We start from the raw sequence: 26,845 nt of genomic DNA, 5'->3' as shown, positions 1-26,845 counted from the left end.
TCCATTGTGTTATTCATTATCCGAATTCCTATTTTTCTTCTCTGACGTTACCCCCAGCTAAGGCCTCCTGGGGTAATATGCACTGCCGGGGCAAAACGCACCTCGTCAATTTCTCTGAAATTAACTAGTTTTGAGTGAAAAACACTAGGCGGATTGATGAAACATTGCAAATTGTTGACACCTAGAGGATTTGATACATTTTGAAAAACTTAACAGGGAGATAGGACAATAAATTTGAAAAGCACGATTCTGATGTAACTTTCCCGATCATTTCACTTGTTGTTTTGAAAGTGATGAGTTGAACATTTTTACAACCCTTAACCATAAAACAGTTGATTAGAGACAGGGTTAGTTGTTGATGAGATTATTATTTATTTAGTTGGTGTTACATAAATTCATTTGATAAAATCTCGTTAACGATGTTACGCCATTTTACTCGGTTCATGGCTGTGTCCCTCCAACTTCGATTTTGGCCCCCGCTCTCCAGATCTTGTTGCACCTGATCAAGACACCTCGCTCGCTGAGCTCTCCGCCTTCTTGAGCCAACCGGATTCAACGCGAACACCATCTTTGCAGGATTGTTGTCCGGTAGTCTTGCAACATGCCCTGACCAGCGCACCATTCCGGCTTTCGCAACCTTCTGGATACTGGGTTCTCCGTAGAGCCTAGCGAGCTCGTGGTTCATTCTCCGCCGCCACACACCGTTCTCCTGCACTCCGCCAAAGATGGTCCTAAGCACCCTTTGTTCGAACACTCCAAGTGCTTGCAGGTTCTCTTCCAGCATGATCCATGCTTCATGTCCATAGAGGACCACCGGTCTTATTAACGTTTTGTACATGGTATATTTGGTGCGAGGGTAAATCTTTCTCGACCGTAGCTTCTTCTCGAGCCCATAGTAGGCACGACTTCCACTGATGATGCGCCTGTGTATTTCACAGCTAACGTTATTGTCAGCCGTCAGCAAGGATCCAAGATAGACGAACTCATCAACCACCTCAAAAGTATCCCCGTCTATCGTCACACTGCTTCCTGGGCGGGCCCTGTCGCGCTCGGTTCCGCCTATCAGCATGTACTTTGTTTTCGACACATTCACCACCAGGCCGACTTTTGTCGCTTCACGTTTCAGGCGGGTGTACATGTCTGGCACCGTTCCAAATGTTCTGCCGACAATACCCATATCATCCACGAAGCAAACAAATTGGCTATATTTTGTGAAAATCGTACCTCGGTTATTGAACCCGGCTCTCCGCATAACACCTTCTAGCGCGATGTTGAACAGCAGGCACGAAAGTCCATCACCCTGTCAAAGTCCCCGGCGGGATTCGAACGAACTGGAATGTTCGCCCGTAATCTTCACGCTATTCTGCACACCGTCCATCGTTGCTCTTATTAGTCTTGTGAGCTTCCCGGGAAAGCTGCACTCGTCCATGATTTGCCATAGCTCTTCGCGGTCGATGGTATCATAATCTGGGATAGCACTTTGTAGGCGGCATTCAGGTTAGTGATCGCACGATAGTTTTCACATTCCAGTTTGTCGTCCTTCTTGTAGATGGGGCATATGACCCCTTGTTTCTACTCCTCCGGCAGCTGTTCCGTTTCCCAGATTCTGACTATCAGCCGGTGCAGACAGGCGGTCAACCTCTCCGGACACATTTTGATGAGCTCAGCTCCATCCTTACTAGAGGTCTTGTTATTCTTGAGTTGGTTGATGGCATCTCAACTTCCCTCAATGTGGTTTCCTTCATCCGCCGTGCTGACGTATTCGCTTCTTCAGCTGTCGTGACCCTCTGCGCCTGTGTTCTCCGTGCCATTCAGGTGTTTATCGTAGTGCTAATTCCACCTTTCAATCACCTCACGTCCGTCCGTCAAGATGCTTCCGTCCTTATCCCTACATATTTTGGCTCGCGGCACGAAGCCTTTTCGGGATGCGTTAAGCTTCTTGTAGAACTTTCGCGTTTTTTGTGAACGATGCAGCTGCTCTATTTTTTCACATTCCGCTTCTTTCAGGCGGCGCTTTTTGTCACGGAATAGGCGGGTTTGCTGCTTTCGTTTCCTCTTATATTTTTTTTATTTTGAACGTTTCAACATTCTTTCTTTATTCTTTCTTTATTTAGAGCAGGGAAAAGCCCGTTTAGTTGAGCACCTCAGCTCTATCTCAAATAGGCGCAAAACCTCCTCATCTTTTAGTACCAACAGAAAAACATACAATCCAAATGATACAATTTAACTTAATACTATACACCTATTTTCTTAATAATAACATAAAAACGATTTAATTTGCTAACCTTAAAAAGAGGTCAACAAGAATTTTGATGAGACTCTGAAATAATCTGAGAGAATTTCGTTCGGAGCGTAGTACGGGGGATATGAAAATCGAATTCATGTGAGCAACGATTGAAGGAACGACACATAGCGGAAAACGGTTCGTTATATCCGTAATTAGTACGAGCACCATGGAGAAATACGAAAGTACTAGAACGAAGAGGACGATGAGGTACGTTGAAATTAAGAAGCGACAGCAAATGTGGACAATCAATTTTCAATTGCAAAAGATCTGATACAAACAAAGATTTTGAAATTTCACGGTGGACGCTTAACAACTCCAAACCAATCAGTTTACAACGGTCTTCGTAAATGGGTAAGTTAGTTGGGTTGTTCCATGGCAGATGGCGCAAGGCAAAGCGTACAAATCTGCGCTGAATTGCCTCTATGCGAGAAATACTGTTTTGATAATAGGGCGCCCAGACTACTGACGAGTATTCTAATATTGACCTCACTAGCGAACAAAACAAAGACTTTAAACATTGAATGTTTTTAAACTGCTTTGCAACACGAAATATGAAACCGAGTGTTTTAGATGCTTTGGAGGCTACGAAAGCAATGTGTTCTTTAAAGGACAACTTAGAGTCCAATAACACACCCAGATCTTTAATTACCGATTCTCTCCTAAGGACAGTATTTCCAACCTTGTAGTCAAAATTAAACGTAGAGCGTTTGCGGGAAAAAAGATATTACTGAGCATTTGCCTGCATTTAGCTCCATGCGGTTCGTTTTACACCAAACTGTAAACGCGTCAAGCTGGGATTGAAGGAAACAAGCGTTGTTGACATCGTCGACGATACAATACAGCTTAAAATCATCGGCAAATTAAAGCTTGAACGACTTTAGCAGCGAATGCACATCATTGAGGTACACTAAAAAAATCAATGGCCCTAAATGACTGCCTTGTGGCACTCCAGAGGTAACAAGAAAGTATGGCGAAGTGCAATCTCCAATTTTGATGGCCATTTTCCTACCACTCAAGTAGGATTTCAGCCAATCAATAAAAGATCCGGAGAAACCGAGACGACTAAACTTGGCAACAATTATCTGATGATTGATTTCAAAAGCTGCTGAGAAATCCGTATAGATGGAATCTACTTGATGACCTTTTTGTAGTTTTTTGCAATGAATGATGTATACGCTACTAAGTTGGTATTCGTTGAACGCTTCGGCATGAAACCGTGTTGGTGTTCCGATATGAAATGAAGGCAATTGTGCAGCAAAAAGTTGTGAACCACTTTTTCGAACAACTTAGACACAGCGCAAAGAGCAGATATACCACGATAATTTTTGACATCACGTTTGTTGCCTTTTTTGAACACCGGAAAGACGAACGATTTTTTCCAACATTCCGGGAATGATCCTGCTTGTAGAGATAGGTTGAACAGTTGTGATAGGGGCACGGATAGAATACTTGAGCAATTCTTCAAAACTATTGCAGGAATACCATCCGGACCACAGCTAGTTGACGCCTTCAAAGCAGAGCAATTCTTGCAGACAAATATTGCTCCACGTTTTGTCGTGTTCATTGCTGCAGCGTTGTAGCCCGCGCTGCATCCTTCTCCTCCAAAGCCTGCCTGCATTCTTTGTCGAACCAATCGTTACATGTCCTCCTTTCCACGTACCCGACGATGTTCTCGGCTGCGTTGTTGATGGCTATTTTTATGTTGCTTCAGCAGTCCTCAAGAGGGGCTTCGTCAAGCTCGCCCTCTTCCGGCAACGCTACCTCGAGTTGCTGCGCTGCCCATAACTCCATAACAGTCACATTCGACATTTTTGACAATTTCGAGTTAATACCGGGGAGAGTCATCAAATGACAAATACTTTCGATCAACTTACTGAAATATGTGAAATTGTTCTAGAAAATTTGAAAAAAAAATACCAAGTTATTTTGTCACATTGGCAATTGTAACCGCATAACAGTCACATTGAGATTATACATGAGCCTCATAATGCAGTAGCAACGAAATTTATATCAGAATTATTTTCTGACTGTCCACCCAATATGCGATATGAGTTGTACAAAATTTCAGCCTCATATAAGCACTTTTGAATTCTTAGTGATTTTTTGAAATTTTAGTTTCCTCCCATACTGCAATAAAATGCAAACTTGGTATTCCATTTACTCAATGCCTACTTTTGTCGAATGTTACAAATATGCAGTTATGGGCAGTGCGCATATGCGAAGGCGACATTTGGTTGGGCCAGTCGCGCTAGGTTATACCGAGACGGGCGTCGATACCGTACATTGTTGATGACGGATAGTTTTTGGGCGCAGTTTAACCATCACTAGATGGTGATCAGAATCAATGTTTGCGCCACGATAGGTTCTGACGTCGGTTATATCGGAAAAGTGCCGTCCATCGATCAAAACGTGGTCGATTTGTGATTCCGTCTGTTGTGGTGATCTCCAGGTGTATCATACGGGTGCCTATGCTGGAAGTAGGTGCTGCGATTGGCCATATTCTTGGAGGCAGCAAAATATATCAGTCGTAGGCCGTTCTCGTTCGTCAGCCGGTGAGCGCTAAACTTTCCAATCGTCGGCCTGAACTCCTCCTCCTGGCCAACCTGAGCGTCCAAATCTCCTATGATGATCTTGACGTCGTGGCTTGGGTAGCGATCGTATTCGCGTTCGAGCTGCGCGTAAAATGCGTCATTGTCATCATCAGTGCTTCCAGAGTGAGGGCTATGCACGTTCATGATGCTGAAGTTGAAGATCCGGCCTTTGAACCTCAACTTGCACATTCTTTCGTTGATCGGTTATCACCCGAACACGAGCCTTTGCATATCACCCATCACTATGAAAGTTGTTCCCAGCTCACGTGTGTTGACGCAGCTCTAGTAGATGGTATGATTACCTCTAAACGTTCGCACCATCGAACCTGTCCAGCACACCTCCTGCAGCGCTTCGATGTCGAAACCGCGAATCTTCAGTACATCGGAGAGTATGCGTGTGCTTCCGATGAAGTTGAGAGATTTGCAGTTCTACGTACCGAGTTTCCAATCGCTAGTCCATTTTCGTCGCTGTGGTCTTTGTCGATTGTTCTGGTCCGTATTCTTGCATGGCCTGACACCAACCCCCTAAATGTTCGGAGGGCCATAGATGTTGATGAGATGATTTGGCGAAATTACACAACGATTGAGGGGCCCAAATAGCCGTAGCGGTAAACGCGCAGCTATTCAGCAAGACCAAGCTGAGGGTCGTGGGTTCGAATCCCACAGGTCGAGGATCTTTCCGGGTTGGAAATTTTCTCGACTTCCCAGGGCATAGAGTATCTTCGTACCTGCCACACGATATACGCATGCAAAAATGGTCATTGGCATAGTAAGCTCTCAGTTAATAACTGTGGAAGTGCTCATAAGAACACTAAGCTGAGAAGCAGGCTCTGTCCCAGTGGGGACGTAACGCCAGAAAAGAAGAAGAAGACACAACGATTTCTGTTTTCCATAAAATTTTCTGTTGAGCGCCTGGATGGGGCACCATGCACTCCATTGATAGGGGCAGAACGATCCATTCCAAAATAAACTACAATCATAAAAGTTAGGTCATTTGAAATCTTTACTAACGTATTCATGCACTTTTGTATCATCTAGTAGACGAAAATCATCCAAAACTCGTGTTTTTTACGATAAATTAAATTATGGTTAAAACACGATAATGGTTTTAACCGTGGTGCATAATTCCCTATTGTAATTCAAGCAAAATAAGTGTTTGATAAAAGTTAAATTTTTCAACAATCTAGTGTAATTATGGTGAAAATTCGGTGAACCCAAACCAACTAGATTCGTGTATTAAAACACTACATACATGTTGTTTAGTGTTCATTTCGGCACATCTTCCTTAAGTGGTGCATATTACGCCAGACCCCCCTACAGCTTAACTGTTACCGATTAGACTTCACAGAGACAGATTGATCTTCGGGCCGTGGGGACACTGGAGAGAAATCGCAGTAGGTAGCGCGCGCGAACGGATGTGTTGAAAATTGATCCGTCACGTTTTTATCGTCTCCGCAAATTATTAGATTCGGCTGGTGCAGGTTATGAAAAAAGTGTCTATAGCAGAAATAAGTCGGTTTATTCTGCACGGGTTCTGCAGGAACTGCTGGCAGAACGCGTGCAGAAATCGTTAAACCCCAAGGTGAAGATGCTTCGAAGCCAAACCTCAGATTTTTGGGAGCAAAGATTTAGTTAGTCGGACAGTGGATCGGACTAGAGACGTTCCGATACTTCCGATATATCGGAATATCGATATTTTGCTTTTGATATTCGATATTTTGGTATCGATATTTCATATTCAATATATCGGTGATATCGATATTTCCTTCCGATATATCGTGGATAACAATTATAGGGTTTTCTCGAAATACAATTAAATTTTAAATAATTTAAAGCAGTTCGCTTACCAATTATTGTTATATAAATGATACATTAAAGGTTGTCCATGCAGAACGTGGTCATTTTTTCGAATTTCCAGACCTCCCATCTCCTTTTGTGGTCTTTTGTCCCCGTAACTTTCTATGAATCGTGTTTTTTTAACAGAACTATTCTTCGTTCTGGCGTTTCGTCTCCACTGAGACAGAGCCTGCTTCTCAGCGTATTGTTCTTATGAGCACTTTCAAATTTGTTAACTGAGAGTTTTCTTTGCCAATTGACCATTTTGCATGTGTATATCATGTGTCCGGTGCGATACTCTATGCCCTGGGAAGTCGAGAAAATTTCCAACCCGAAAGCATCCTCGACCGGCTTGATTCGAACCCACGACCCACAGCTTGGTCTTGCTGGCTAGCTACGTGTTTAAAAAAGGGACGAATGACCTTCGGGTTGAAGTCCCTCTCAAACAAAAAAATACGACCCCAAATAAGACATTTATGTCACTATCGATCAAGATAACGGTAATATTGAGGGTTGTAAGAATTGTTTGCGAATCGTAGGAAACTAACTAAAACTAAACTAGATAACTGAGCGGTATATGAATTTTGCACCCTTCAAAAATATCATATGATATTGCGATATATCGATAATTTGAATCAATATATCGGTGGTATCGATACTTTGATTCGATAATCGTATCGAATCAAATATCGATACGTCGCAGTATCGGAACGTCCCTAGATCGGACTGAGGGCTTGATCGATTGGGTACTTGCTGGTGGTAACCGATGGTTAAAATTTTTAGCTTGAACTGCTTTTTGGATCTCTAGATTTGTGCTCTTGAAAGTTTAAGTTTTGGATTCGTTTCATACTCATTAGAAAAGCCGTGTTTTTGCGTCGACGCCGAAGTTTTTTGTCGTTTTAATTTGCGTTCTGAGTACAATCGAGAGTTTTCGCGTCGCCGAAGTGAAATCTTGCTTTTGTGAAATGAACATGCTAATGGATCATTAAAATAACCAAAACGGCCGCTATGGAAAGCATATATAGCGCCACCGTAGTCTTGTGTGTTTGACAGAACAGCAATGCTGTCACAATGTTAAATCCCATATACAGTGGCGCCTTTGTTTTGATGCGGTGAGCACTGACAAAAACTACCTTCAATGATCCATTATAGTAGCTTCCAGCTGCTTAATCAAGGATGGAAGATCAATATGGTGAACTCGTTTCATACTTTAATTTCAAATGTACACCATATTAAGAAACGTATTTTTATCATGACAACGGTGGGAATTTTACTTGAATAAATTTATTTAACAAAATATTAACATATCGTCATTGAAAGTGTCGACATAGGCTATTGTACATTAACATTGAAAACCCCATAACTCTCCTTTTACCTGATTTTTATCATTATGAAAAATGACCTTTGATTTGTTCGACGCTAATTGTGTCGACTTACTATATGTTCACGTTGTCTCTAGAGTACTGATAGGTGTTTTTTGAACTGAGGTTGCATGAATCGAATCACATACCAAGCTGAATTCTGATCATGCAGCTATGATCTCTCCCCACTAACAAAACTCCTTCCCGTAACAACCATGGAGATGCAGAGGTGATCTTGGTCGCTAGTAACAACACAAACATTCCTTGCCTTCCCCGATGACCGCAAGGACGTTACCGATGCCGTTTTTGGCTTTTTAATGTTTGGAGTTTCTGAAGATGGAAAGTTACTTCCAAGCTACATCTCTTGCTTCCTTAAGCAACTTCGATTATTTTGGTCAATCACGGAGTAGCAACTACGAATTGTACGATCATCAATATACTAGGGATACTGAATGAATTTATGGAAAAGTCCCAGAAATAAAAATTAGGAAAATTTACAATGCACTTTCTGTAAGAATCTCTGCGAGAATTCTTGCACAAAGCGGTACGATAAACCCTAGTCAATGAGAAACTTATATATCGATGATCACCATCTCCAATGGACTATGGAATCCCAATCACTACCCCTAGGGACAGGTGAACCGCCAAAGGTCGGTATCGCCTGGCACGGTTCCAAATCGTTACGGCTAATCGTAAAATTAAAAAAAAATCGATTTTCGTGGTGGGTTTCAGCGATCCAACACGCCATACGCTAACCGTTCACCAAACACGCAGCGTTCCACCAGCTATCTGCCTATAGCATCCTGTAAAAAATCTGCACTGATATGGCAAATGAAATGTTATATGTTGTTAACAAAATGTCGATAATAGATATCAAAAATGAATGTATTGTTTGGAATAATACTAATAAATAAATTTAAAAAAAGACACATCTAGTATCAAGTAAGTACAAAAAGTAAGCGGCGTTACATACCTCCTCTTGAAACACCTCAACGATCTTCATTAAAAAGCTTTCATTTCTCAGTGATTCAAGACCATTTTAACTATTATCACTACTGATCTATCAAAGATATGTGTTGAATCGATGAAAAAGATGATCGTAGAAGTGATTGAATAAAAAAAAACTTACTGAAAACTGTTCACTTTTAAAATTGCAACCGATCCTAATCGCATCGCGTCATCAGTAATTCCTTTGAGCATCCCAGAGGTACATAAGTAATTCACTTTTCAAATTTATCAACCATTTGCGTGGTCAATTCAGCTTTCGGCATCTGAATCACCAGCGACGTAAGGACGTAGGAACGTTCTCTCCTGATAGCAAGTCAACAACGAGGCCTAATCTATAAACTGCGGATTTGCAGTAGATAAAAGGATTCTTGTCAAAATGTAGAAAAGATAAAATTTTGCATTGATTTAGTTCGTTGCTGGCGGTTTGGTGGCAAAGACGTTAAAATGTCTGGTTTAGGGCGGCAACTAGGAGCGGTACTTAGTGGTAAGTTTGTATATTATTAGTGTGATATAGTTTTGGAAATAGTTATGACTATTGAAGTGGTGTTGTTCCTTATGATTGATCATAATTCAAATACGCGTTCTAGCGACCGTTTGAAAATGCTGGTTTAATCCCTCTTACTTATTTTTTTTACGTAGGACTAGAAAAATTTGTGGCAGGTCGTCACGTTTTCCATTTTTTAACTCTTATTTGCGTAATTAAAATACAAAACACAAACTGTTTCTAAATCTTTATCAGACTAAAAGATTTTCAATTTGGAACGAAAATCTATGCTTGAATGTCTGCTGATGAAGGTTAGTACTCACTTAGAGCAAACAAGTTTACTGCAGAGCTTTTGCTATCGGTTAATCTTTTAAGACCCTAAGATATTAAAAAGAAGTATTAAACAGAGCAGGTTACTATCGCGGTAAAAAAATCAGGAAGATGTTTACACTTCGGCACATTAATATGCACATCATTATGATATCAATAAACATTCTTAAGATAAATCATAGAACATGTGATTCATAAACACATATTTGTAGTATTTTTTTTTTGTACAGTTGTGTTCAGAATAATAGTAGTGACAGCCGATTTTTATACAAAATGCTCAACTTTGACATGCTGTAACTTTATTTCCCAATGAGCAATCGGTATGAAATTTTCGCAGAGAACTACAAATATACTCAATTTAATTTTCACGAAATAATAAATTTTTCACTCTCCGATTAAAAAGTTAAGCACCAGGTGAAATCGCTCCAAATAATAGTAGTTTTTCTCTTGTAAATTTTTGTTCAACAACAATTTTGTGTGGCTTGTTTATACATATATACCGTTTTGACTCATATTCCGAACACTTAAGGCCAACCGTGACTTCAAATGCATCTGATAGGCATATATTAGCTGATATTTGTGAAAATTTCAATTTCTTCGCAAAGTCTAACTGTTAGCTGTTGGGTGTGCCGATAAAATTGTTCATTTTAGCTTGTCTAGTATTGTTTTTACGTAAAAGTATGGAGCACCATTTTGATTCAAATGCCGAACACTAATGAGACAGCTGTCTCATATTCCGAACACCTTGATTCAAATTCCGAACAGCACGAAAATATCGTATCCAAATGAATAATTTCACAAATAAATTTATCTGAGCTAGTTTTACCGGTCTTGAACTAGAGAACCATCACTACTCCAGAGGTATAAAATAGATTGGACTCGGTAAAATTGAATTGCAATTGACTGCCACTTCCTTGTAATCTGATGATATATTTCAGTGAAACATTTCAACCACATCGCCATACAAAAACCGAGTGTTCGGAATATGCGTCTGTTCGGAATTTGAGGCAAAACGGTAGCTTGAGGGAAAATTGTTGAGAAAAATTCGAAAACTTAATATACACCAGATATTTGAATTATTAAAACTACTATTATTTTGAGCGATTTCACCTGGTGCTTAACCTTTTGACCGGTAATGTGAGAATTATAATTAAATTGAGTAGATATAATTAATAAAATTGAGTATATTTGTAGTTAGGGGCCCAGATAGCCGTAGCGGTAAACGCGCAGCTATACAGTATGACCATGCTGAGGGTCGTGCGTTCGAATCCCGCTGGTCGAGGATCTTTTCGTAAAGGAAATTTTCTCGATTCCCAGGGCATAGAGTATCTTCGTACCTGCCACACGATATACACATGCAAAAATGGTCAATCCGCAAAGAAAGCTCTCAGTTAATAACTGTGGAAGTGCTCATAAGAACACTAAGCTGAGCAGCAGGCTTTGTCCCAGTTGGGACGTAATGCCAGAAAGAAGAAGATATTTGTAGTTCTCTGCCAAAATTTCATACCGATTGCTCATAGGTAAACAAAGTTACAGCATGTCAGAGTTGAGCATTTTGTATGAAAATCGGCTTTCACTACTATTATTCTGAACACAACTGTATGCGCAGCTTTCTGTTTCATTTAAAACATAAAAAAAATCTTTATTTTTTTCAACAGGAATTTTGCTAGTCTTCTGTGGTGGAATTCATATAGGATGGAGTATTTTCCATTTGTACATGGGTGGCAACAAATGGGCGGTCGGCATCACCATCGATGAATACAGATTCGCTATATTATCGTTCTTCACCGGAGTAGGATTTATTCTTATCATAATGACCTTTTCGAAAGAGTGGCTTTCTACGCGAATATGGCTGGTAAGTAAAAAAGATAAGCTGGTGGAAAATATAATAAATTGCATTTATGACTTGGGGGGTCTTTGGTGATAGCGTAATTACAAATGCTATTTAGACTAACATATGTATTTCATATAAATCAGCGCAACCCACATATACGACAAAAAATGTGTAATGACCCAAAAGCCTGATCGGAGTTACTTATTTTCAGATTCCATGATAACGATTATGAATAATGTTACGCGTCGCTTTCATGGGCTTAAATATCTTCATGCATGAAAATGTGTTATCACATCACAAATTCGAGATTAGTACATTTTGTGAACACGACAATTTCACTATAACACTCATTATGCAAAATAGGGTAGGATTATAATCTATCAGAGCCCTACCCGGGTACCATTATGACCGGTACGCTGATCATAAGTACTGTGCAAAATGATAGGACAAGAAACGGTCAAGGAATGATTCCGCTACCGAAATTACTTCACTGAGGAAACGAAACGTATGAGGTACATAAGATTTTCTTTTGGAATAACGACATAAGAAGTATTTTGTTTTTCATTCGAGAATCTTATAAAATTCCATTGCAGACTTATGAAACAATACTCATTACATAGACAGATATAATTTCATAAGAAACTCGTTTTGGTTATCATACGCATTGATCATTGGCTTTCATAAGATAATCTAATGGAGTACGATTTTCTTAACAATTTCATACGAAAATCTTATGAATTACGTGGAGCGATGGTAATAACATAATATTCACGATAGAGATTCATAAGCGCGCTTATGACAATTATTATTAACACTTGTGAAAAACAGTCGACTATCGAAAAATACGTAAGAATTTCATACGAATTTCTTATGGAATAAAGACATAAGAAGCATCTAATGAGACTCATAAGAAAAACTTGTGAACTTCCATCGATCATTACGTTCATAATATAAATGGGTATAATATCATAAGATACTCTTATGAAGGATCATAGATATCAATTATGGAATTCTTTTCGACCATTATGTATTTAGAGAATCGCTCTTTGAATTTAGGAAAATAAAGATATTCATAAGATCTCTAATGATAACGACAAGAATTTCTTGTGAATATCGGACGTTTTGTATTTCATAAGACTCTTATGAAAGAGAGAAAACCAGTCGAGAAATCAATTCACAAGCGTTCTCTTATGAAATTCGTACGCAATTTCTGGCTCAGTGTTGAGCTGTACGCTGCTGAGAAGTAGAGCTGATTTCATAACATCGATACGCCTGCTGTACAAATCAAATGGAGCTGTCACTTTTCCGTACGGAAAAATGTGCCGCTCAATTATTCCGCAAGTAAAAGCGACATTTCGCCCATACTGGATCAGCTGTCAAAATTACTTCGGTAAAAAGGAGAAATTTTACTTGAGCGCTTTACGTTTCAGGTGCATACTACGTCTAAAAGAGAATCACAAAGATAGTAGGTTTTACCGTTAGAGGGACTATGTACCTTAAATGAAAAGTAATTGCCTATCTATGCGTGGGAAATTTATTTTTAGAAATGGTTCTTTGATCGTAGTTCGGAGTTGGGAAGAAACGTCATTTCAAATTGTGCTCTCTATATAAAATTTATTGATTATTTCTGACATTGATATAACTGATATTGTTTGACAAAATAATAAAGTAATATTAAAATTTTCCATTTTAAGAACAATCAGTAGTATGGTAGTAATCAGCATCAAATAACATGTTTTTCTTTCAACAATCATCTTAGGTACCACGACAATAATGTTTGTCAATCCAACATTATTTTTTGTTGGAGTGATAGATTGATTCTTTTGTTTATTTTTAATTTTTCATTATAATGAGACAATGGCTGTTGTTACGTTTGTTTATATATTGTGTTTAATAATAGCTTTTTGAGGTGCGTAACTTTGAAGGTTCCGGGTTAAATTATTATTTCACCGATCGAGGTGAAATTTTTTTCAGTCGTTATGGGATACAAATGAAACCTAAAAATTGACTGGAAGTAGAAGTAGAGAATTTATATTTTTCATATAATCGTGTTCCACGCTTATAGTTATAAGAACGATACAATAATGTGGCTTATTCTAAGTCGAAAGTTGAACCACTATGACTATTATGTTTTGGAAATACTGCAGCAATCAATACTATCAAGAAGAAAAATTGGGCATTATCTAACCAAACTTTGTTTTTTTTGCGAAGGCTTTTTTTTGCTTTCTTTTATTTACTACAAGAAAAATAGGGGTAGCGTTTGTACTTGATTAGATAAGATATGGAAATAAATCGATTAGTGCATTTACATCCATATGATTCTAAACGCACAATAGCGCTATAGCGTCTCGTGCCAAAGTAAAATGAGATGTTCAAGACTTATTTTTCAATGCTCATTTTTTTTTCAAATTGCATCACATTTTTTCAAAACTATTAATTTTAAATGAACTATAAACAGAGACATCGTCTACTTACCGTGACATACAATGTGGTGTAATGTGTGGTTTACAGTTGCACTATCCATAAACGCAAATGCTCAGAAACAATGAGCTACACACATGGTTACCAATGGCTTTTGGGGCGAGATCATAAGTTATGCGAGATTTGTTTTAAAAAGGGTGTCCACGAGAAATTTGTATTTCCGGAAAGTATTATAACTTTTTTCCTGTACAGCCAACTCTCTCTAAGTCAATATTCCGCATCTCGATATCGAGTTATAGAACCATACTTGGTTTTCATGGCTACCTCAATGGTCCCTTGGATCGCATTTTTACTAGTTTTGTGTTCTAAAACTCGATAATTACTTCCCTAACTCGATGGTCCCTTCAATAACGAGTTATGCCGAGGGAAATGTTTTGTAATTTTGTTTTCATTCATGAATGAAATTTTCACAACACAAGGAGATCGCAGCACGCCACGCGCGCGAGCAATTGTGTTAAAAATTCAATGTCACGCTTTGTGTTGTCATCCGTATTAATTTAGTTCCGCTGGTGGAATCACAAATAGCCTTATGTGAAATTGGAAAAGGCTGATACGAGTAAAGCTAAGATTCTTTTTTCTTATAATAAGTGAATTTTATAGTGTTTAACATTACCATTGATTGTAGTGTTTTGAACTCTTGTACGCGAAACCAGAAAATCAGTATATCAAAATAAATAGTGTCGGAATATGCGTGCAAGTGTTGTACAGTGAATGCGATAAAAGCGTATGTTTGTTATGAAGAGCATTTTGATTGAAGAAATGCAGATTATACTTCGAATTTTGGTCAGATTGTTCCCTTCTTTATGATTAATTATATTTAAAAGTATTTCGATCCACAACCGATTCTCTTTTTGCACGTGCAAATATAAGGCATTGCTCCTTTTTTTTTTAACTTAATGCAAGACCGTTTGAAAGCAGTGTAAAAAGAGAATCGAGTTGAGTTCCAACGTGTAGAGTTTTGTTTGCTTGTCGCGAATCAGAAGATCAAGATTTTTATCAAATTGTTGTATAACATGAAAGGGACGAAAAAAGTTTTTATCTCTTTTTGGAGAGCGAGCAAAGGCGCTTAAGCCAAGTCTCTAGAACCAGGACATGAGGTAGAAATCCCTGTGTTACATCCCAGGAGAACTGAAGCTTACGACTATGGAGTGTGCATTAACATTAACATTAACTACGCCACTTCCAACGATTACCATGAATAGAAACGGTTGGTACGATTGTCCCCGTTTCTTCATTCTTTGAATTCTAAAGAATTGGCCTAGCCATTTTAATATTTGTATCATATCGTTGATATTCTGCAAATATTAATGCTGACAAGAAAATACCTAGGTATTTCCAGGATGCTTTTCAATATTGGCTGTACAAGCATTTAGAATAGAATAGAATAGAATAGAATAGAATAGAATGAATGAAATTTTTACAACACATCAGACATAACTTGAATTTCAACATATATTTTTGAGATTGTTTTACAATTTGTCAAAAAATTCGCTTAAGTCATACCGTTATGACTTTCAAACTCGTGATTGGAAAAATCGCTCAAAAATATATGTTATAATTCAAGTTAATTCTGGCGTGCTGTGATTGACGAAGAGACTGAATAGAAATAACCTGCGGTGGCATGAGTGTTTCCATTTGATTTGGAACGGTTACAACGTAGAAAAAAATGAAGGTGAGGACCTAGAATTACCTGCAACAACATTGACATAGGAATTTGCCTGGGTATTTCCATTCTAACGATGAACTTGACCTAATTATACAAAGCACTTAACGTGGCAATAGAAGTTTGCCAAGGTTTGAGCCTAAAATAATTGGTAATTATATTCGAAACTTGCTTCATTCTTTTATCCGTATTTCGATATCGAGTTAGAGGATCATAGTAAATGGTTTTCATGGCAACCACGATGGTCCTTTGGATTGGATCGCAGTTGCACTGGTTTTGTGTTCTGTAACTGGATACCTCCCTAACTCGATGGTCCCTTCAATATCGAGTAAGGGAGAGTTAACTGTACTTGAAGAGTAGATTTTGAATTTTGAGCGATTTTTTTCGCTACCTGTTTGTTGATGGTGTTACATTTCTGGAAGCTGATAAGAAGAGTTGTGCTAGGTCATTGAGTACTTACAATAAAGATCTGAAAAAATATATATTTTTCATAAATAAAAAATTATAAACATAAGTTTCATAGAATAGAAACAAAAAATCCGCTTTCAGGTATGGTTGATTTTTAAAAGCATCAATATATTCAATAAAACATATAAAAATCTAAAATTTTTGTTGTTTATCCATAACTATAGATATTTGACATAATTTAATTTTGAATGAAATATTTTTATTTATGCTAAAATCGCATGTGGAGAGAAAAACTATCGATTTTTTAGATTTACCATTTTGTCAAATGTTTTTTAGCAATCCAAATAAAATTTTAAACCAAAATTCTAGTGGAACGCTTTAGATACAATTTACTTGAAATCGTTCATTACTAGTTAAATTTCAAAAAACGCATAAGTAGAGTCTGTGCTAGATAGATAGAATAGATTTTCTCAAACCAAAGATTTCGATGTAAAAATTCATTTATTCAAACAAAATTGTCACAGATAGCATTTATAATGCTCCAAGGAAAAAAATAATAATAATAAAAATGTTTATTTGTTTGAAAAAATATTGTGATTCGCGTTATCAACGTTGTGCCCATACTTTCTGGGACACCCATGCAGAAACACGCCTGCTTCAACTGTGAATATTCCTGAGTGAAAAAGTACGAAATAGCTTTTGACGTGAAAATATTGTTCTATTATATCAAAAATTTACAGATGTGTAATTTTTGCATCTCTATTAAATGCATTTAAAAATAGTGCATTTTTATTTGAAAAACATGAACAATTTTCATTAGAAAAGACTCAGCAATTAATGTTTCGCATGAAAATGATCGTATTTTCAAAATAATAGAATTAGCTAGAAGTACTAAATCAGGACGGATTGTGAAACTATATGCTCAAAAATATTCGTGGAGAGAGAGCACCGAGTGATGTTGGGTAAAATATTGATCGATTTGCTTAATTGTGGATATGTATAAGAAAATTCAAATAGATAGCGAGATAGAGATTTTTGGCCACAGTAATTCTAGTTATAGCGATTATTGTATTAAAGAATTCGTGGTATTAAAGCATAAGAAGTGGATGAAATTTGAAATTTAGCGTGACATGATTGTGAACATAGTAAAGCTAGGTATGCTGTTCCGGTCAAGAAGAGTAAAAAATTCTGCTCAAGAAATGGTCAAGAAATTTCCTACAGTGAGCTCCATTTGAAATGACATTTCTTTTCAATTGCATACTGCGATCAAAGAAAAATGCTTTGCTTGAGCATATCTTGCAAGAAATTTCCCACGCATCGAGATAGGCGATTACTTTTCTGTTGAAGTGCATACTTCGCTTAATATAGTTTTCGGTGCTCGGTGCACTGTCAAATATGAAGGCCACTTAATTAGAAGTGTTAGCGTGAACAGCCACAATTAACTAGCTATCAGATATATGTAGAAAAATAAGATTTATAGCTCAATTCAAAATAAAAGTTACAAAGGTCATAGTGGTTCGAATGTTATTTAAGTAAGAAGCAGTCACTCCAAATTTTGGAAGATTATAGCTATCAGTTATAGCTATTTGTTGTTTTTAGACGTAAAAATTGTAATTTTCGGTCGAATTTTCGTTATATTGAACAAAATAAAAATAAAATCTCATTCGAGATTTTATGACGCCTATCATAAGGATGCTTTGAGGTTGTAGTTTTTGCATAAATGCTTGGAAACCATTTTTGGCCTACAGTGGGGCAAAAGTTCGAATTAGCTGGGCACAAGTTCGACCCATATATTATTTCGCAAAAAAGTCCCATAAATTATTTCGCGGCAAAAGCTGGCTAAAATCCACATATTATCTTTAAATTAAGCGAAATTTGCTTGATCGTGTGAAAAAAGCTACTAACAATTGACGTTTTTACTTAGTTTTGTGAAAAACTGCTTTTTTTTGGGTATATTACAATTTGCCCTGTTTCGAGATTTTTTTTTACTAGGGGAAATCTGCAAACAGACGCCTGAGGAGGTAACTCAGGGAGTGTGGGGATGCCGCACCAACGACGACACACTAAAACCAGCTCATGCAGTTCTCGTTGAATTGCACTGTACAAACTGCACCGACATTACCCTTGGCTTCAGAACCTTATCTCCCCGGAACCACCTTACGGTATTTCTTCGGGTAGGGGCCAGTGCATATAGCAGTCAACATCAGGGCTGGTAAGCGTCAATGTAAATAAAGAGTGTGAGTGTGCCACTTTTACATAGAAACTTCCCTCACTGTCATCGGACGGCGAGGCAATGATAGAGATTTTTTAAATTCTCTTTCATTTTTCGGTCGCTACGGCTTGTGACGGAATCGTAAACTCGATCATTTTTAGGTCATTATCTGATATGACTGTTATTTATATCGCTGGAATCAGGGAAGGATATCCATTTAACTTATCAAACACAGTTGCTTTCCGAAATTCTCCAAAAAGAAATTGAAATTTTAAAAGCAAAACAAAATTAAAACTACTCTCTTGAGAGCTCCGTCATTGCGACGCGACGAAGTGAGCACATGAAATATAGATTCGTCTAGCGACAGTGAGAAGAGCGCTGCAATTCTAGCATAATGTAAGTGCCAGCCGTAGTTACTGCATTCCAGCACTCGGCATCCGCACACATTTTCTGGATTCTATAATCGGGACGTGTTCCCTCAGCTTGTAGCGAGCATGCGATCTCTCACAGCAATTGATCACGACATGCTTCGCTGTTTCCTTCACACCGTCACAATTGGGGAACGCAGAAGATTCTAAGTGCCCCAACCTTTGCAGGTACTGCCTATAGCAACAATGTCTTGACAGAAACTGCGTCAGGTGGAAGTTCACTTCCCCATGGTTTCTTTTATACCAATCTGACTCATTTGGTATTAGCCGATGGGTCCATCTACCTTCAGCGGAGTTATCCCATTCCTGCTGCCTACCTCTGAGCGTTGCCTCTTTACACGCGTTGCGGACTCCTCTGGTATCTCTTTGGTTGAAGCATGTTCTCCTTGATGATGAGCCCGATGGGCACATGGCCTCTTTAGAAACCGTTTGGTATGCCCTTGCTACTCTTAAGCACATGATCCCATACGTGATTTACCACCGCTTCAGGTTCTTGCTCGTTCTTTTGCTTTCTACCAGATTGGTCCTCAGTATTAATAGCGCAACGCCTCCCAGGAGCTTGCGTTTGCTGGCAATTACAGCAGAGCTGTTAGACATCATCTTCGAAAGCGCCGCTGTAGACGTAGATGCCCTTTTACAGGCATATTCAACGTAGCTCGCGAAGCTAAACTTTTCATCGATCATTACCCCATGCAAGATGCCTAAGGGATCGTTTTGACTCTATGGTGCAAACACCTACCGAGATAAGCGCCCGTAAGCTCGGACTTGCGGTTGTTGACCACCTCCACCACCTCAATCTTGTAATTTTCTTAGACCTCATTCACTCCTCAACTATGAAACTATGCTGCTGTTACCTCTACTTCCACTCTACCACTAGGGTGATATCGTCGGCGAAGCCAACAATCTTAACACTCGTCGGAGGGGCAGCCTCAGTACGTCATAGTACATCGCATTCCATAACATCGGACCCAGGATTGAACCTTTAGGTACTCCCGCGGTAATTTGTGACCGTTCATTTCGGGTCACAATAAAATACTTGGTGAGAAAGCAAGTTAGAGGTTTAGCAACAATATGATGTAATATATGTTTTGTGCTGTCTTAAAAATTAAATGTCCAAGTGTGAAATAAATATCTGTCTCCGCTTCAATTAGTGTTTCAGTGACGTTTATTTTGTATTTAGTAGTCTCTTGGTTGATGTCTTTCAGAAAAATAGTTATTTTGTTTGTTACCTTACTCAGATCGTAGTTTAGATTTATTTATGTTTTTATTTACCTATTTATTTATTTATTTATTTATTTATTCAGTATTAGATTATTTACATTATTTCGAGTATATATTTACATTATTATTTACACAGATTATTTATTTACTCAGATTGTTTATTTACACGAACATATTTATTTATTAATTCAGAATATTTATTTACATTCATCTTTTCAAACCCAAAATATATTTGATTATTAAATTATGCGGAAACAAGTAGCAGGGAATTTGAATTTTGTTAAGGCAAAGTATGCAGCCACTTTTGTCGGAGTAAGTGTGTAATTTAGTATAGGATATCAACCAATGAGTATATATACCGAGGTGTGGAAAAGACATTTAGTGTGCTTGACATCCGTGTACGCTGCAAAATGTTTCACAACTACAAGCGAGTGAGCTCCCATAAGAAGCTGTGTAAATTAGTGACGTAGTTATTTTTGTTTACGTTTTTTCTCTTTACTAATACATAGCGATTGCTTCTTCTTCCACACCTTGGTATATATTCTCATTGGATATCAACCAAGCCCCATTTAGAGTGTAAGCTTTTGCCGATCAACTGTCATCGTTCGTCCTTCTTCGTGTCCACGTATGTCATCGTCATCATGATCGTCTAGACCTTGACCATGAAATGCAAGATCGTCATGGACTATAAATAGGGTGCGCTGTCTTATATTGAACAAAGTCCGGAGGAGTGAAGATAGAGACGGTTCACGGTTTAGTTCGTCATTTAAACTAACCTTAGTAGTTCCGCGTAAGTGAAAGTCAGTGGATAAAATCTAAAACTAAATCCTAAATCTATAGTAAAACTTACGGACTAAAAGGTGAAATTAAAATCAGCTAAAATACCATTAAAATTAAAACACCTTAAAAGCTTATTAGTACGGATCATTAGTGAAAATCACCACGAACGGTTGAGGAATGTGCACCTATAATTAGAAAAGTAAATCCCAACCGCGTTAGAATCACATTGATCAAAAAAACGTACGACAGAAAATCAAGCGAGCAAGTGGTGAAAGACATTGACAATGGACATAAATTGCAGTGAACAATAGTGGTCGAGCGGACAGGAATATTGTTAAGTGGTATTACGAAAAGACTGATACTGTCCTGCTCAAAATGGTGCAAGCTCGCTTGATGAAGACCACGACGTAGAGTGCGCGCGCGATCGGTACCACTCCCCGGACTCGGAACTGTGGCCTTCGCTACACTGGCCAAACCGTCTGTGAAGTGATTCCCTTGTTAAGAGTGGGAAAAGAATGAGAAGATGAAGTAGAAGAAGAAGAAAAAGAAGAGTGAAGCAGACGATCCAGCTAGTGCGAGAAGATTCACCCCCCCTTGCAGTCCAGCATGTCGACCAACGTTTCAACCGGCCGCAACGGTGAGCTCCCAAATTTGGAATAAATAAATTTGCAAATAAAATGAACAAAAATAGTGCACGAAAAATTAACCATTTAATTTTTTTAATAAAATTGTAAGGCCTGCTAAACCCTAACTTTTGTTCGTTTTCCAAAGCTTTGTCACCAAGTATAATAGGGAAGATTGTCCGGGAGAAAATTATTGTGAACGACCCTGAAAAAGTGTGTTGATAACCCCTGCCCTATAGGTTTTCCCATTACAGGGGTTCCCACCACGCTTTTAGCTAGTATCAAATTCGAACGCTTTTTTTCCCGTCCTCTGTGTCATACAGTATAACCTACTTAAAAATAGCTTTCTAGAAGCTTACACAACTCAAGCGTGTGCTGGAATAAGGGCGTAAGTCGTATGATCGATTTCTCTTCATCGATCCTCTCTTTTGTGAATAAAGGTGACAAGATGAAAGTTTGTAAGCATATTTTCACTTCATACCGCTTGGCAGCGATGCAATCTTGCGTCCTAAGGTGAAAAAATGCTGACAAACTTGCATCTTGTCACCTTTATTCGCCGAAGATCAAGAGGATCAATGAAGAGAAATCGTTCATGCGACTTACGCCATTATTCCAGCACACGCTTGAACTATCGATTAAAAGCTTGCTCCCAGATTAAAAACCACGCAGTAACGGATGCCGCTCCTTTATGCTCGATTGCCACCTCAGTTCTCTGAACGCCCGACTGGTTAGCGTCCAGAGTCTTTCCAGAATCTTTCTTGAATCCAACCTGTTTTCCGTATACTGTACTTGCCTGTTGAGGATCACCCTCTCAAACAACTTGCCTGTCGTATCTATTTAGTGGACATATACGCCGGCGGTCACCTGCAGGTGTAAACCAATCAATCAACATCTTTGCGCTAAGTACTGTTTAGTTCTCTAGATTTTGCATTCTAATGTTTGGGGTGTGGTTTCCTTTCCTTTTCTTATTCTTATTTTTCTTGGAATTCTTCTTGGAATAACGTCCCCACTGGGACAGAGCATGCTTAATTTCTTTATCAATGCTGCCAGTTTGCATAAGTATACCTATGGTGTAGCAGGCACGATGATATTCTATGTTCAAGGAAGTCAGAAAAAATTTCCATTATGAAGAGTTCCTGGACCGTCAGGGAAGCATGGCTTTGCTTCGTAGCATGGTCGTATCACAAGGCTGAGGAATGCCCCTATAAACCTTCAAATAATCAAATAATACATCTTTGCTCAATATTTATAATTTATAATAATAAATTTGAATTTTTTTTTAGATGATGTCTTCATTCTTCTTCATGCTGAATGGTATATTTTTCACTGCTATGCCTAACGATTACCCAGCAACGGTAGCAACGCGCATCATTGCAGGTACGTACAAAAACTATAATATAGTTTACCCACTACTTAAAAACAATATTTTTTCTTGTACTTCTTGACATAACGTCCCCAGTGGGACAAATCCTGCTACTCAGCTGAGAATTTCCACAGTTAATAACTAAGAGCTTAACTTGAGCATAAATAATTATAAACAATGTTTATAAACAATCTAAGCGGCTGTAAATATCAATAATCAGTATATATTTTCTACAGTGGTTCAATACCTGAAGAAGTCTTTAATCGCATTTTTAATTGAAAACAAGTGTATTTGAGAAGACTAATTTGAAAAGATCAAATTTTCTTTCAAAAACTATTCAAGGTGATTATAGAACGCAACCACACCTCAAATTTTCAAGAGCACAAGACTTGAGAACCAAACAGCGCTCCGCGTTGAAAATTTATCCCATTGGTGACCACCAGCAAGCAAGTAATTTGATTGATTTTCAATGCGAACTCGTGTCAGATTCTCCAGTCTTGTGCACTTGAAAATTCGAAGTTTAGCTTCGTTTTACAATAAACCTGGTCGTTTGTTTCGAAGATATAAATATAGGAATGTAAGCAAAATCAAAGATATTCGTTTAATTCGAAATCGCAGAGATAGTCCCATGGGACAAAATATGACCATACTGGAGTGTTGTGTTTAAACTTCTAAGTTTTGGAGTTCAAAAACGTTCATTCGAAAATTATGCATTATTTTCATAGGTTTCGGTCACGGAATTGCCCATCTTGTGATGTCTATGTATATTGGCGAAATCGCTTCGAAACAATACCGAGGAAAGCTGATAACACTGATGGTTGGGTCCATTATCGCCGGCATAGCAGGTAAATTATGAACAATTGATGTTCCAATTCAATCTCATCTCTGAATGTATGATCTTTTTAGTATTTTCCGTTATATCCATGGTGACGACAAATGTGATATACATTATGGAACCAGCAATGCATGCAAATATGGCCTTGGGGATAATCATTATGCCGCTCAGTCTAGCAGCTTTTGTTTTAGCATTTTTCCTCACAATTGAGTCGCCAATCCATACACTTCTGGTGAAAAATGATGAGTCTACTGCTCAAAAGGACTTTTTAAAGCTACGAGGTCAAGCATTGGAAACTACGGAAACCGCTCAGGAGTTCACCGAAATGAAACTGCTAGTGGCGGAAAGTAACATGCTCTCCAAAATCTTTGTCACAGAAGGGAACTTCAAACCTTTCCAACTAGTACTAACATTGAAACTAGCCAACTTATTGTATTTCAACTTTTCGATGAACATTGCGAAAATGACTCTGATGTCAATGATGTTCGATTTGGGCTTAACTACTCCAAACTGGGCACCTCCAATTCTAATGCTTAGTAAGTTGGGCGGTGCATTGTTAGCAATATTTATAATTGACATTCTTCCACGCCGATTCCAATACGGTTTCTCATCTACATTCACTGGAACATTCCTCCTAGCATTTGGTATTGTATTGGCAACGCATGACTACCTAGAACCATGGATTCCACCTTTCTTGTACATTACCGCTGAAGTGTTCGTTACGTTTGGTATGCTTCCAGTTTCGGAAATTTTGCTCTCTGAGGCTTTTCCTCCGAAGAAAAAAGTCCTCTCAGTTGCTTCTGTGTTGATCTGTGAATATGTAGGTCACATGGTAGTTTACATCATATATTTCAATGTTCCAAGTAATCTTCAAAGCACATACATCAAAACGATCGTGTTTGGTGGAGTAATACTCTTGAAGTGTCTACTCGCGCTGTTGCTTATTCCTGATACCCGAAATACCACGCCACGAGAAGCTGTTCAGATGATGTCTAAACATTAAGTCATGTGGAAGCGGAAATATTTCACATATGCGATAATGACTATTAAAACACGATAGTTACTTTTTGTAAAAAGCAGAGCATTGAAAAAAGACTGTTAATAAATACCACACGAAACCTATGTTCATTTTCTATACCAGAATAGAAAGAAAGCCAACATTATACGTGCGTATAGGGAGAGATCCCCCAGTGCCGGACAGCACCCAATACCGGACTAAGTAAAAAAATTGAGAAATCATGATCCAATCAAGATGGTGTATTAGAAGGAAAGGAAGCTATAATGGAGACTAATGTTTGCGTAGAATAACACATCCTTGAAATATGCATGCTTTTTTGAAAAAGTAAAAAAAATGAAAATCTTAAAAAAAATGACGTGTCGTCTTAATATTGAGCCTATTTAGTAATTATTTTGAATATGAAAAAAATACTTTGGATCACACAAGCATGTTCGAAAATAATCCTTATTTGATAGTATAAATGTATTTTGTACCATAATGGAACTAAATATGGACAAATTACAATTTTGGTTAAGCACCTCCTGTCCCCCAGATTCGGACAGTTTGATTTGTTATATGTTATCTTTGTAATTATTGTACCAGTGTCTCAAAATACATTCATTTTTCATGGATTCCGTCGATCATGGTATCAAACATGTGATAAAATGAAGAAGAATGAACATTCAGAACAACATCGTAAAATGTGCTATTTTTCATCATATATGAAAGAGGATTTTGATGGACATCTTGCAAACTAAGAAAAACTCAAACTGTTCTTGTAAATGTTGCAAATGCATAAAATTGGCAATTATATACTATTCCTATAGTGTACACATTCAATGATGTTCAAATTTACAGAATTCGAGGCATTTCCAGATTGTGTCCGGTATTGGGTGCTACCTTTCAAGATCGATCAATTTGATACTAAAATACATCATCAAAATGCAATGCCAAAATTCATATTTATATTTTCAAATTTATTTTTGTACACTATAAAAATGATAATATTTATCATTAATGGGTAACACGAGCTCATAAAACCAATATTTTTCGAATTATGAATTTAGTGACTTAAGTGTCCGGTACTGGGGGATCTCCCGCTACTGTTTTATTTTACCACATATAACATTTCATTTGCCATAGAAGTTCAGAATTTTTACAGGTGAGTTGATTTCACCTGTTCATTAGAGAAAAAACGCTCTCAATTAACTTAGATATATAACGCATTTATTGTGGTAATAAGCTTACCATTGTTTTCTATTTCCTGTATCATTTTCCTTTTTGAAACAATGTATTCATTCATTAGATTCAGGTGTTCTGTATTAAACTAACGTGGAAACTTGTGGAAACTAAATAAAACTATTCATCAGAAGATTTGCGATATCGAGAATTGGTAGTAGGTCTCTTTTTAGACTTGGTTACTATTTTAACGGCAGTCTCTTCAAAATCTCTATTTTTAATGGAAGCCTCTAAAGCCTCTATTTCAGCCAAAATAGTCTCTAAAGACACATTTTCTTTGTGCTGCTTGTAAGTTCAAACAATCTTACGCGTCTACGTTCTCTGGAAATTTATTCTCAGATTTCTGGAAGAAAACGCTTAGGGAATTCTGTTGATTCCGCCAGAAGCCTTCAGGTACTCCTCCAGGGTTCTCTTCAGAAATTCATCTAGATATTTCTCCAACAAGTACTCCGGAAATCAATCCGGCTATTATCCGGGGGATGTTTTGAGAAATTTATTTCATTAATCTTTGAGCAATTCAACTCTACAACTTCAAGTATATTCCAAAGAAATTACTCTGAATATTTTCAGCGTTTCCTCCAAAAGTTTCCAGGTGTTGCTCTAGGATATCTTCTAAAGGTTCGTACATGAATTCTCACAAGAGAATTCACATAGGGTTATTCAAGAGTAAAAAAAAAATTATCTATGGTTTCACTCAAAATTTTTTTGAGAAAAATTCTACAGTGATTATGCGACGAAATCTATTAAAAACTTTTTCAAGAAAATTTCTAGGAATTTATCCAGCATTTCATCCAAGGATAACTCACATAGTTCCTACAAACATTTGTTTAGTGTTTAAAATTTGTAATCATGAAAAAATGCAAG

General features: G+C 37.9%; 1 protein-coding gene across 1 annotated transcript; it reads left to right on the top strand.

Annotated features, from left to right (window-relative positions):
* The first annotated feature begins 9,423 nt into the window (after positions 1-9,423).
* LOC5576382 (sugar transporter ERD6-like 6) lies at positions 9,424-24,867 on the top strand. The gene is made up of 5 exons (XM_001662547.2): positions 9,424-9,567; positions 11,556-11,752; positions 22,831-22,924; positions 23,636-23,755; positions 23,817-24,867. The coding sequence occupies exons 1-5, from the start codon at positions 9,528-9,530 to the stop codon at positions 24,746-24,748; spliced, it is 1,383 nt and encodes a 460-aa protein (XP_001662597.2). The 5' UTR covers positions 9,424-9,527; the 3' UTR covers positions 24,749-24,867.
* The last annotated feature ends 1,978 nt before the right edge of the window (positions 24,868-26,845 follow it).

This window comes from Aedes aegypti, chromosome 2 (genome assembly GCF_002204515.2).
Source record: "Aedes aegypti strain LVP_AGWG chromosome 2, AaegL5.0 Primary Assembly, whole genome shotgun sequence".
Taxonomy (NCBI): domain Eukaryota; kingdom Metazoa; phylum Arthropoda; class Insecta; order Diptera; family Culicidae; genus Aedes; species Aedes aegypti.
The sequence above is the reverse complement of the archived record's forward strand: the minus strand, read 5'-3'. Positions and strand labels throughout refer to the sequence as shown.

Excerpts from the sequence above, each read along its gene's own strand:
- LOC5576382 (XM_001662547.2), top strand. The coding sequence starts at position 9,528 with ATGTCTGGTTTAGGGCGGCAACTAGGAGCGGTACTTAGTG. Across the intron at positions 11,753-22,830 it reads TTTCTACGCGAATATGGCTG|ATGATGTCTTCATTCTTCTT; the intron begins GTAAGTAAAAAA and ends ATTTTTTTTTAG. Across the intron at positions 23,756-23,816 it reads CATTATCGCCGGCATAGCAG|TATTTTCCGTTATATCCATG; the intron begins GTAAATTATGAA and ends TGATCTTTTTAG.